General features: G+C 34.8%; 1 protein-coding gene across 1 annotated transcript in view; it reads left to right on the top strand.

Moving 5' to 3' along the window:
• Window positions 1–2,719: 2,719 nt before the first annotated feature.
• Window positions 2,720–12,500, top strand: part of LOC144959806 (uncharacterized) — a 16,476-nt gene continuing 6,695 nt past the window's right edge. The window contains exons 1-3 of the mRNA XM_078892559.1: window positions 2,720–2,875; window positions 6,587–6,655; window positions 9,825–9,944. Of these exons, the coding sequence (XP_078748685.1) occupies window positions 2,828–2,875; window positions 6,587–6,655; window positions 9,825–9,944 (237 nt within the window). The 5' untranslated portion in view covers window positions 2,720–2,827. The remainder of the gene's footprint in view (window positions 2,876–6,586; window positions 6,656–9,824; window positions 9,945–12,500) is intronic.

Below are 12,500 nucleotides of genomic sequence, written 5' to 3' on the forward strand. Positions count from 1 at the left end.
GACCCAGGGTGAAAAAGGCAATGATGATCATGATGATGACTCTTACAATTATCGTCTTAATAAAACGGTACCAGGCTAATTTCCTTTTAAGCTACAGACACTGGGGTAAGCACAAGCTACATGGATATTTTGGCACAAGGTGGTCCGAATTTTTGTTATGTTTTACTATCAATTAGGTAAGAGGGATTGTTGAGTGAACAAGACTTTGCACTAAAAATGAAACGATCCTGGTTCAATTCTTTGGTCCTGTATCTGATATCTGGTTTTTATTTTTTTTTTTTTTTTTTTTTTTTGACAAAGAAACTTCGACCCTCCTACGAATCCGGGATAAAGCCTTGATTATCTTAGTCTTTATATTTTTTTCCCAAAAAAAACCCCCAAAAAATAAACAAAACAAATCAAAACAAAACACTTCCAAACCAAAAACAAACAAAACAAAACGAAACAAACAACAACCCCCCCCCCCCCCAACTCCCCCCCCCCCCCCCCCCCCCCCCAAACAAAATTTTTTTTTAAAAAGGTCCCAAAAAATTAAGACTTTAGATGAATAGAAGCAATTGTTTAGAAAATTTGTTTCATGTAGTTTTTAGAACAGGCCAATCGCGATTAATTATTACCATCAGAGGGACAATTGTCATGAATAAACAAAAGATATTGCATTGAAAATAAGTAAACGTTTGAGTAACCCCACTTATCCACTTCTCTCCCCTAATTCGCAATGAAGACAATGACCTTAAATGATTAATAATAATAATGATAATAATAATATTAATAATGATAATAATAATATTAATAATAATAATAATAATAATAATAATAATAATAATAATAATATGATAATAATAATATTAATAATGATAATAATAATATTGATAATAATAATAATAATAATAATAATAATAATAATAATAATAATAATAATAATAAAATAATAAATAATATAATAATATAATAATATAATATATAATAATAATAATAATTAATAATATAATAATAATAATAATAATAATAATAATAATAATAATAATAATAATAATAATAATAATATAATAATAATAATAATAATAATAATAATAATAATATAATAATAATAATAATAATAATAATAATAATAATAATAATAATAATAATAATAATAATAATAATAATAATAATAATAATAATAATAATAATAATAATAATAATAATAATAATAATATATAATAATAATAATAATAATAATAATAATAATAGTCATAATGCTGACGATGATGATGATGACGACGACGACGATGATGATGATGATGATGATGATGATGATGACGACGACGACGACGATGATGATGATGATGATGATGATGATGATGATGATGAAAATAATAAGCTTAATAATAATGATAATAATAATAATAATAATAATAATAATAATAATAATAATAATAATAATAATAATAATATAATAATAATAATATAATAATAATAATAATAATAATATAATAATAATAATAATAATAATAATAATAATAATAATAATAATAAATAATAATAATAATAATAATAATAATAATAATAATAATAATAATAATAATAATAATAATAATAATAATAATAATAATAATAATAATAATAATAATAATAATAATAATAATAATAACACTTTATAGATACTGTCCTTTTGTTGGTTACAGGTAGAGTTATTTGCATGGCTTTAACCAAGAAAGAACAGTATCTCAAAATATTACGCGACATATTACGTCAATGAAATCGCCGACTGACAGAAAATCGCAATTTATCATTAGCTATTATTTAATGTTAGATGCCTCCCACTATGTAATAGAATTAAAGAGTTATGAATGAAAAAACTAAATGTGTCGATTGCGGCAAAACTGGTTGGATCTGGATCAGTCAGATAGATACTGTCTGTTGGTTAGGGCAGTACTGTGTTGTGTGTTGCAATATCTTAGATATTGTGACTTAGGTCAAATGTGACCCTTCGCCTCAAAACGGTATTAAGTCGGGATGGTTAAGATGTTGAAAATTGAATTCATAGCCAGAAATTTCAGAGTTTGTATGTTTTATTGAGGAGAATGGATATCATATTTTAGGGTACTAATGCCAACAAGTTATATTTTTGACCAGTTTAACATTTAATTCGGCTCTCTTAAGCATCTGGTTCGTTCCGACATAATACCGTTTTGAGACGATGGGTCACAAATGCGAAAGTTTAATATATTTAGTTTAGGTACCTACCGACTACTGTAGGTCATATAAGAGACTGTTTGACATTGAAAAAACCATCATCCTGTCTTGTGTCAAATTTTGACACTTGTGCTCATTTGCATGAATGTTGGTGACACTCGCATTTTTATGACGTCAACCTAGATGGGTTGGCACCATATGTCAAAAGTGACACAAGGCCAGTGGTGTTCTTGGATGAATAAATGTTGGGTAGGGATTAGAAAAGAATTGGAAAATCAATACATAACTCTCTCTCTCTCTCTCTCTCTCTCTCTCTCTCTCTCTCTCTCTCTCTCTCTCTCTCTCTCTCTCTCTCTCTCTCTCTCGACATGATACATTTTTATAGCTATTACTACATTTGATACGAGTCCCATTACCTTTTGAGTCACTTCGTATGTATTGGTAGTTACAATAATAGATGGTCATATAGATAAGAATAATTCTTGTCACGAAAACAACATTTGCTTATCACGAAAACAACACGTGCTTATGACGAAAACAACATGTGCTTCTTCTCACACGTAGAAAAATTAATCCTTTTAAAGATGGCACAAATGTAACTTTCTACATCTTTCTTTCCCCGGCGTGTTAGGAGTCAAACATCTACAAAATGAAGCTCTTGGTTGCTTTAGCCTTCGTATCCTTGGCTTCTGCTGGGGTAAGTTCTTTGCCTTGTTTAGGGTTTGTTTTTTGTTTTGTTTTTTGTTGTTTTGTTTTGTTCTTTTGTTTTGTTTTGTTTTGTTTTTTTTTTGGGGGGGGGTGGTTAATTTTTTTTTCGTATGCTTTCATATCGACCGATGTGCACCTATTTGCAGGTCTGATAACGGAACGCAATTATGGCCTTGATTGAAACTTTTTTAATGGACAACATCTTGCCTCGGTTTGAGAGAGTATTTCCATTGAAACTTTAAGCCAAGAACAATTTGGGTAATCATTCTTGTATATCAGTGCGCATCAGTTGCTATCATTTTATATAGAGCAATCTTTTCTTTTACCTACAATTATCAAATCTCTTAACAAGATATGTGATCCTTCGCTTCAAAACGGTATTCAGTCGGGTTGGTCAAGATGTTGAAAATTGAATTTATAGCCAGAAATATCAGACTTGTGTTGAGTTTGTATGTTTTATTGAGGAGAACGGATACCAAATTTTAGGGTGCTGATGCCAACAATTTATATTTTTGACCAGTTTAACATTAAATTCGGCTTTTAAGCATTTGGTTCGTTCCGACATAATACCGTTTTGAGACGATGGGTCACATATGTGGTCTCAAGCCAGTGTAAAATGTTGCTGCTCGAAGCTCGAAGAAATAACGTAGTGTTTTTATGCACCTCCGTTGACGGTGTATCTTAACGGATCGTTTTTATACACCTCCGTCACGCATGCGCATTCCACCCAATTTCATTAGCGATATTGTGTTTCTTCATTTGGACATGGCGAAAGTTATATTGTCACATCTGTAGGATGTCTTTGTTAATAAATTTATATAAAAATATTAATAATTTAAAAAATCGAAATATAAAACCAGAAAATAGAAGTTGCATTGAAGGTAAAATAATGTTTTAGAAAGACCTTATTAAATGTGATGACCAGTCAGGTGGCTTCGTAGCGCAGTGGACAAGCTGTCAGACTCCAACCTTGAAAGTACCGGGTTCGATTCCCAATGTTGACTTTGTTGTTTTTTTTGGATTTAATTTGTTTTTGTTTGCTTCATTTTCTTTCTTTTTTTTTTCAAAAACTTTTTATCATGTTTTTAAAAAAAAAACTTCGATTTTAATTTTCTAAAATTATTTATTGATTTGAGATCAGTATTTGTGTGCCATGTTTCTTTTTACTTTTGATTTTTTAAATTATTGTTATTATTCTTTAATTTATTATCATTGTACATCGGTAATCACTAAGCAGCGTGCTAAACTACAATCTAAAACTATTTAAACCCCATGGACGTATGCAGCAACAACTTTACCATCACCGCCAACGGAGGTGCATAAAAACGGTGCGTTTTTGTACACCTCCAATGGAGGTGTATAAAAACTGTGCGTTTTTTGTACACCTCCAACGGAGATAATAACGTGAAGTTGAATGTAAGCCTCAATTTAATTACAAAAACAGATCAAATGAACGTTTCGGGTTTCCCCTTTATCAACAAAACAGGATGAATAAAAAACACCACAGATGAATGAGATGAGATTTGAAACACACACATACATACACACTCACCAGCACACACACAAACACACAATATTACGAAGACTGACAACTCAATTCTCAATGCTCAATTCTCTTAAGCCAGGAATGACAATGAACACATTATGATAGAGTAAGTCAAGAGAAGTGTAAAGTGCTAGACCACTTACATACCAGAGTTACACGAGAAAATGCAAATGTGACCCGCCACCTCGAAATGGTATTAAGTCGGGATGATCAAAGTGCTTCAAATAGAATCTATGACCAAAAACATCAGACTTGGGTTGAGTCCATGTATGTATAATTGAAGAAAAATTATAGAATGTTAAACTACTGAAAACCGAAATTTCAATTTCTTGACAATTGAAGCTTAAAATTGACTATTCAACATCTGGTTCATCCCGACATAATATCGTTTTGGGACGATGGGTCACAAATAAAAGGCTTTTTTTTTCTTCGAATCTTTAACTTTGAGCAACCTCCAATGGATTCGAACCTCGGACACGAGCGTTAAACCTTTTCTTCATGAAGCCGCAAAATGCAATTAAATCTCTTTCCCTAAGACTGTTGCCTTACATTGCTTGGAGAGAAAGATAAAGGAGTAAATGTGACTCAAATATAAGGGAACAACACAAAACAAGCAACGTTTCGGCCCTTAGCCTTCGTCGGGAGACAAAGAAAAACAAAACACAAATATGTAAAGTTACAAAATATTACATTTTGTCAAATGTTGTTTTTTATTTTTATTTTTTTGTCTTTGTTTTTTTTTGTCTCCTGACGAAGGTCAAGGGTCGAAACGTTGTTTGTTTTGTGTTGTTCCCTTATATATGAGATCACTGAGCCACGCTGCCCCAAAAATGGAATAATCCATTTGTTATCAAGTTTCTCATCCTTTCCGTGTTTTTCTTTTTTTTTTTTTTTTTTTTTTTTTTTTTTTTTTTTTTTTTTTTTTTTTTTTTTTTTTTTTTTTGCATGCCAAAAATGGGCAATGTATAAAAGAATCATAACAAGAAATAGTATACATCATCTTTTCCTCTTTGTTTAAAACTTTAAGCAATAACAAAATTATACAAAAGCAAAACAAAGTAAATACCCCCCCCCCCCCAACCCAAAACAAAAAAAAAAGAAAACAAAAACAAAAACAAACTAACAAACAGAAAAAGTCCCCCAAAGGAATAGAATGGAGAAAATAAAATAAAAAGACTCATTCCATTGCCCCAACGGCATCTAACGTGTTAGAGTTAAATCAAACTTATGTACGTGTTACTGAGTGTCATGGGATAAGTTGGCCTGGGAGCCTGGGATATTTTTTTTAAATGGAACAATTTAGGCAGTGACGAATAAGTGCGAAGAGGTCTTTGTCAGCACTGACTGTTGGTACTGACCAACAGGTGCGAGTGCATGTTAGTCAGTACTGGCCAATTGTTGCCAGCGCCTGTTGATCAGTATTGACGAACAGGCGCTGGCGCCCATTGGCCAGTATTGACCAATAGCCCTAGCCTTTGGACATTCCATGTTCCAAAATGGCGGTTCAAAACGTACGGCCTATCACTGGTTGCTAAATGTCAGTCTGTTAACAAATGATTCCATCGAATACATCTCACTGTTGATTCTTCTTGAGATGATCGCCACCGTGTGTTGTAATGTATTGTTTTGGGCAATGACAGGCCATGAGCAGAGGAAACTTACGAACCGAGAACTACAATCCTATTTACGACGATGTTTTCTCTCTGCGACAGAGACAACGCTGTTAACTACCAGGTACTAATTTACACCTGAGTACGGTTAAATAATGTGTGTAAAGAGCCTTTTCCAAGTACTCATGCGGCGAGCGAGGCTCCAACCCAGGACCTTCCGATCCAAAAGCGAGTGTCATACCACAAGAACAAATAGCAGCATTTAAACCTAGAATAATATTATTGTCTCAAAAAGATATGCGGTCAGGGTGAATCAGTAGTTAAAAGTTAGTTCATAGTAAAACCGATCCAGACTTGTGAGATTTCAGTTTTGTCAAAACAATGTATATTGCTATCAATAAAAGATTAAGCATTAGATCAAGTTTTATAATTAAGACAATGAAATGAATATTACCATATCAATCACATCGACAGAATATTGGTTTGATGAGCTGGCTCACATATAAATAATTGCTTATATCTATGCTTATGTCATCTATTCTAGTTAATATACTTTACGGTCAAGAATATTGGTAACTTTGGGACCTTCAGTATGGAATACCATGAATCCTCGGTAAGTCTCCTAAAATGAAACCGGGGTTTCCATAAAATCTGGGTTCATTTTGATGATGCATAATTCCTTTTTTTTTAAATAATTTATTTTAATGGGGATTTAATCAATAGTTTATCCACCACACGTCCTCTTTCACAGTGAAGTATATTTTAGCCATAGATACACAATCTACTGTAAGACTAAATATAAATACAGTGAATGAAATATATAGGCCGAATTTCATGGAAACCCCGTTTAATCATCATAATTAACAGAAGCAAATTACGAATTTGTACCTACTTTGGCTTTTTGCTTTTCTTGGTGTACAGGCCATCAACGACTCTCCTTCATCGATTTTAGGCCGTCCTTTCCAGTTCCTTCCACGTTGTCCTCTTCCCACATCAGTTCAGTCTGTGTTTTGCGCCTCCAGCTGTTACCTTGCGTTCCCTCTTGGCTCCATGTTTTTGGGTCGGAGTCTAACTGGTCATCAAGAGGCGGTGGTCTGATGACACGTCTGCTCTTCTTATCACTCGGACGTGTTTCCATTAGATATCTCCTGGGCTTATGGCAGATGCAGGTGTGATTACTCTGATTTTCTGTCTTGTGATCTTGTGATAACCGCATGGATTTGGGATCCTTTGACCTTTGAAAGTGCCTCCTCCTATGACAATTTGGTTTTAAAAATAAAATGTAAAGCATCTCTCTCCATTCACGGTCATCCATCTCAAACCGAGAATCGCCAAACGTCTTTGCTGCTTGTATCGGCACACCAAATTTTGGCTTTAAAACTTCCCTAGAGAATTGTCAAGTGGCTCAACATTATTTAAATCCAGGGCCGCCTGAAGTTGATGGGAGAAACCATCTTTCTTTTCTTCATCTGCGTCATATGTGTGTGTATGTGGGTGGGGGGGGGGGGGCGGGGGGGGCGCATAGTACTGGATGGCATGGTTTGGTTTACTCTTGTTGGTGGCGAACCAGGTTGTGTTAATATGAGAGTTGGCAGGTTCACGGGCTATGAACGCTCACTGTGCCTCAGTGGTGAACATCAGACCTATTCCTTCTGTGTGAGAAGCGCATTCTTTTGCATTCGGGTGTACCTAGAATAGTAGCGTCTCTCCCGAAAATTTACTGAGCTATTCTGCTGCAGCCACTTTGTCTCACTCAGCCCGAGGATGAAACTATTACACGTTTTCGTCTCTTTAGCTACTTGCGTGGTACTTTTTTTAAAGCCACAATGATGGCCCTGACGTTTCAAGTAGAATTTCCTGCTGGGGGTTAAAATGAAATGGGAGTCGCCTTGACGGATTCCCACCTAGCCATAAAATCTCTCTTAATGTGTCCTGCCACTCCCAGGCAATGTTGTGTCTTGTTTGTCATTGGTGCTTATGTAGCTGGAATTTTAATTTATTTCTCTTCTGTTAACTCTCTCCTTACCAACTATAGGAAAATCGTCACATTTGTTACGATACAACGAACATGTTTCATATTCAAATTTCTTTTGCACATAATAAAATTTAAATAAAGTGAACAGTGTGTTTTACAGCATGTTTTGCTAAAGAAATTATTTATCTCAAGAACTTACTGCTATTGTGTTTGAGTGATAAAAAATCTATTTTTGTGTTAGTTGGGTGATGTGAAGTTTTTGGGAAAATCCTGAAAATGGCTGGTAAGGAGAGAGTTAAAGTTGGTTGTTGGCTCCATGCAAATCGCTTCTTCTCGAGGTGGGGTGGGTTTGGTTGGGGTTTTTTTCGACTATTGATCTCCTAGGTGGGATGCCGAGCAATATAGTCTGACCTTCCCTTATCATTTTCTAACAGGGCAAATTCTCTTAGCCTAAATCTTTCCAAAGATTTTACCACAACACAATAGTATTTGTTATAGAGTTCCCTAGCCATAACTCAGGCTATTGAGATTTGTCTACTCCAGTTTCGAAACAATGTTTTCATTCTCCTTTGTCTAAAATACAGTGTGGATCTTAAGTCAGAGAGTCCTTCTCGTATAGAGATATCAGTCCCCTGTTAAAAAGTTCTATCTCCTCTAAGAATGGTCTTAGTTGGGAATTTTGTTTGGCATTGATCTGCGTATGTAGTTCGGTATACTTACTCAGTGCATGTCTAATTCTTTGCTCACTTCCTATACACCGATGCGAATCAAACTTAGTCCCTATCTTTTAAAAAATATTTAAAAAATGAGCTTTTATATAGCGCAATATCCACTAAAATGTGCTCAAAGCGCTTTACAAGGGGTCCCTGGTCACCAGCAACATTTAACATGTAGGACGGGACATGACGCCTGTCAGGCGATATTACAATTTTTCGGACAAAGACAACGCTGTTAACGGCCAGGTACTCATTTTACACCTGAGTACGGTGAGAGTATGTGAGTAAAGAGCCTTCTCCAAGGACTCAACTGTGCGCCGAGCGAGGCTCGAACCCAGGACCTTCCGATCCGAAAGCGAGTGTCATACCACTAGACCACATAGCCGCACAACCTGTGGGCATGGATGACCCTACTTGGAAATAGATCTTCCGTGGCAAAGCTCTCCGGATCCTTGAGACAAGCAAGCTCTTCGGCCACGTCAAGGTCTTGATCTATCCATTAGTACGAATAAGTTGTCGAGTGCATCGCTGTACAGTGCCAAATAGATTTTTTGTTTAGAACTCTATCTATACTTTGTGGCTATCATAATTAAAGAAGAAGAAGAAGAAGAAGAAGAAGAAGAAGAAGAAGAAGAAGAAGAAGAAGAAGAAGAAGAAGAAGAAGAAGAAGAAGAAGACTTGGGAGAACAAGAGGAAGAGGAAAAAAAGAAGGAGAAGGGGGAGAAAAGAATAAAAAGGGGAAAAAGACGACAACAGAGAAGAAAGAGAAGATCTTGAATATAAACGGGTGTTTGTGTTGTTGTTTTTGTTTTTTTGGGAGTTTTTGTCTGGTTGGGTATTGATATTTTTGTTTGATTTTTTTTTTTTTTGGTTCTTATTAAGTTTGTTTCTTTACTTAGCTAGAATGCTTAAAAATCACTTGTATGTTTTGTTTTCTTTCTTTTTTTTTGTGATTTGGGAATTATTGTCCGTTTTGTGTTTGTTTCGTTCTGTTTTGTTTTTGTGGGTATTTGTTGCTGTTGTGATTGTTACATTTTAGGATAAATAGAATTAAATGTAATCTTCCCTTTTTATGCATGCATCCATACCAGCTGCCAAAGTTTAGTTCATCTCTCCTGGTTGCCGTCAGTCATACCGAGAAAAAATGTTACATAATTCAAGTGTCGACATGGTTGGAGCCAGAATTAAGAAAAGGAAACTATGCCCTAGTGGTATGTATATTATTGATTAATGTTAACATTTATATAGCGAATTTCCAGGGATTTCTCATGCTCATTGCTTATCGTGATTTGTATTTATTTTTATTCCATAAGTAGGCCTCTTCCATTTCATACAATGGCAATCGGCTGTTAGGCGTCCTTTTTTACTAACATTTTTACATCTGTCACTACCTAGAGCGACTCGGTCACCCCTGAGTTGAATAAAGTTCGTTACCCTAGAACATACCGTCGTAAACAGGACCCAATTTCATGTAGGCGGACTAGATTTAGTTATATACTAGTCTAGTAAATGACTTGCTAGTCTTAAGCCTAAGCGGAGCAAGTGAATAAAAATCGGATTTCAGGAACGATTTTTAGTCTCTGACTAGCTAGTCTCCTGCTTAGAAGTGGGAAATGTAAGGACAGTGAGTAATTCGGCTATTTTGTACTGTTAACAACACGCTCTCGAGTTCACGGTAGCATGTAAGATACCAGCCATCGTACTTTCAACGCAAAAGATTTCCAAAGAGGAAATTAGGAACGTATCCGATATAGATAATATTTCGTTCTTTACTTTTGCCATGATGGATCAAATCACATGATATTACTGTCGACTGGTAGATGTCTATGGCCGACTGTCAATTCTGTATTTAGGCCAATGAAAGTTTCATTGAAACTAAGACAAGGTCAACAAAAGAAAAAAAACAAAGAAACAAGCAAAACAGTAAGTGTGTTCTGATGAATCAATCACTTACAGTTCCAGCAGAATAACTTTTGTCTCCACTATACTTTCTTATGATTTTTGTTGTTGTGTTGTAGTCGTTGTTGTTGTTGTTGCTGTTGTTGTTGTTGTTGTTGTTGTTGTTGTTGTTGTTGTTGTTGTTGTTGTTGTTGTTGTTGTTTGACGCAAACTCTTCGATTTCGACTCCGTTTAATTTAGTCTATATTTGATTGAATAATAGGAATAGCTGTTCTCTACTACTGCTACTACTACTACTACTACTACTACTACTACTACTACTACTACTACTACTACTACTACTAGTAGTAGTAGTAGTAGTAGTAGTAGTAGTAGTAGTAGTAGTAGTAGTAGTAGTAGTGTTGCTACAACTGCTGTACCACTAATTCTACCATCACGAACACCACTAGTAGTACATTTATTTGACATGTACAATTATATTCATTCGAGATTTCAATATTCAAAATGCAAATAACATCCAATATCATGTTAAATATTTCATCGAAATCAAATATTATGTCGGTAAGATCTTTATCAATGGCATTCTTTAAGATATTAATTGAATTAGAATTTTTTATCTCAAACTTTATATTTTTCCAAATTGTCACAGTTCTTTGAATTGCGGTATTTTTCCTTATAGGGAATGAGATTAGCGGAAGAGTAGCGTCCCTTGATTGGACGTCACCCATTGTCTGTGACGTCACAGACTATGGATGACGTCCAATCAAGGGACGCTACTCTTCCGCTAATCTCATTCCCTATAGACGAATTTCATCTGCCAACAATTATTTTAAACTTAGCTGTCCTCATGTTTGTAACATGCGAATTCTCTTTTTTTTAATCACTAGTAAAAAGCCCGCAATTTCGCGGGGAAAGAACTATTTTCATTCGATACTGTACTCACCATCATTTAATGAGGGCAGATTGGTAAACAGCGTTGTCTGTGTAATTTGGTATATCTTCGGTTGATTTTTCTGTGTGGCCCAACATGAAGTGTAAGCCACTATAGCCTCTGACCCGTGACACAGCAACATACAGTTGTCCGTGTGTGAATACCGGTTGTGGTAAGAAAATCCCCACCTTGCTTAATGTCTACCCCTGAGACTTGTTAATTGTCATTGCATATGACAATTTTACCGGAAAATGTCTTCTATTTAGAATAAATGGTAAGCCTGAATTCGTTGTTGTCGTCAGATTGATTCTTGCGATAAACACTATGTCGCCAGCTCTACTACCGGTAATTATCTTGGCTTCTAATACTTTTGAACCTAATTTAATTATTAATAAACGGGTGCCATTTAGGAGGCCTGATTTAGGATTTATATTTCTAAGCAGCATGACTGAGGTGTTGGCTTTGCACTACCTTTCAATACTTAACAAATCACAATGGCGGCCGAAAATCAAAACAATGGTCAAATTAGGAAAGTTTAAACTTTCACAAATCTATCAAGGTTTGTTGTAGAGTTTTTAAAATACTTCTATATAATGACAAACTGAATAAATAAATGCCTGACAAAATATCAACGGTGAAAATACAAATTTAAAGAATACTGGGGATGTAGGAGCTTTCGGAATGTCTCCCCTTTACTTAACTTATGGAAAAACAAACACCCTAGCACCTTTAATAACACTTATGACTAACCTCTCGAGCTAACCCTAAAAGTAAAAAAAAACAACTCTCGGACTTCTTTGCACTACCTTTCAATACTTAACAAATCACAAGGGCGGCCGAAAATCAAAACAATGGTCAAATTAGGAAATTTTAAACTTTCACAAATCTATCAAGGTTTGTTCTAGAGTTTTTAAAATGCCTGACAAAATATCAACGG

The sequence above is a fragment of the Berghia stephanieae genome, chromosome 14, assembly GCF_034508935.2.
Source record: "Berghia stephanieae isolate SIO BIC M18660-M18661 chromosome 14, UCSD_Bste_1.3, whole genome shotgun sequence".
In the NCBI taxonomy this organism is placed as follows: domain Eukaryota; kingdom Metazoa; phylum Mollusca; class Gastropoda; order Nudibranchia; family Aeolidiidae; genus Berghia; species Berghia stephanieae.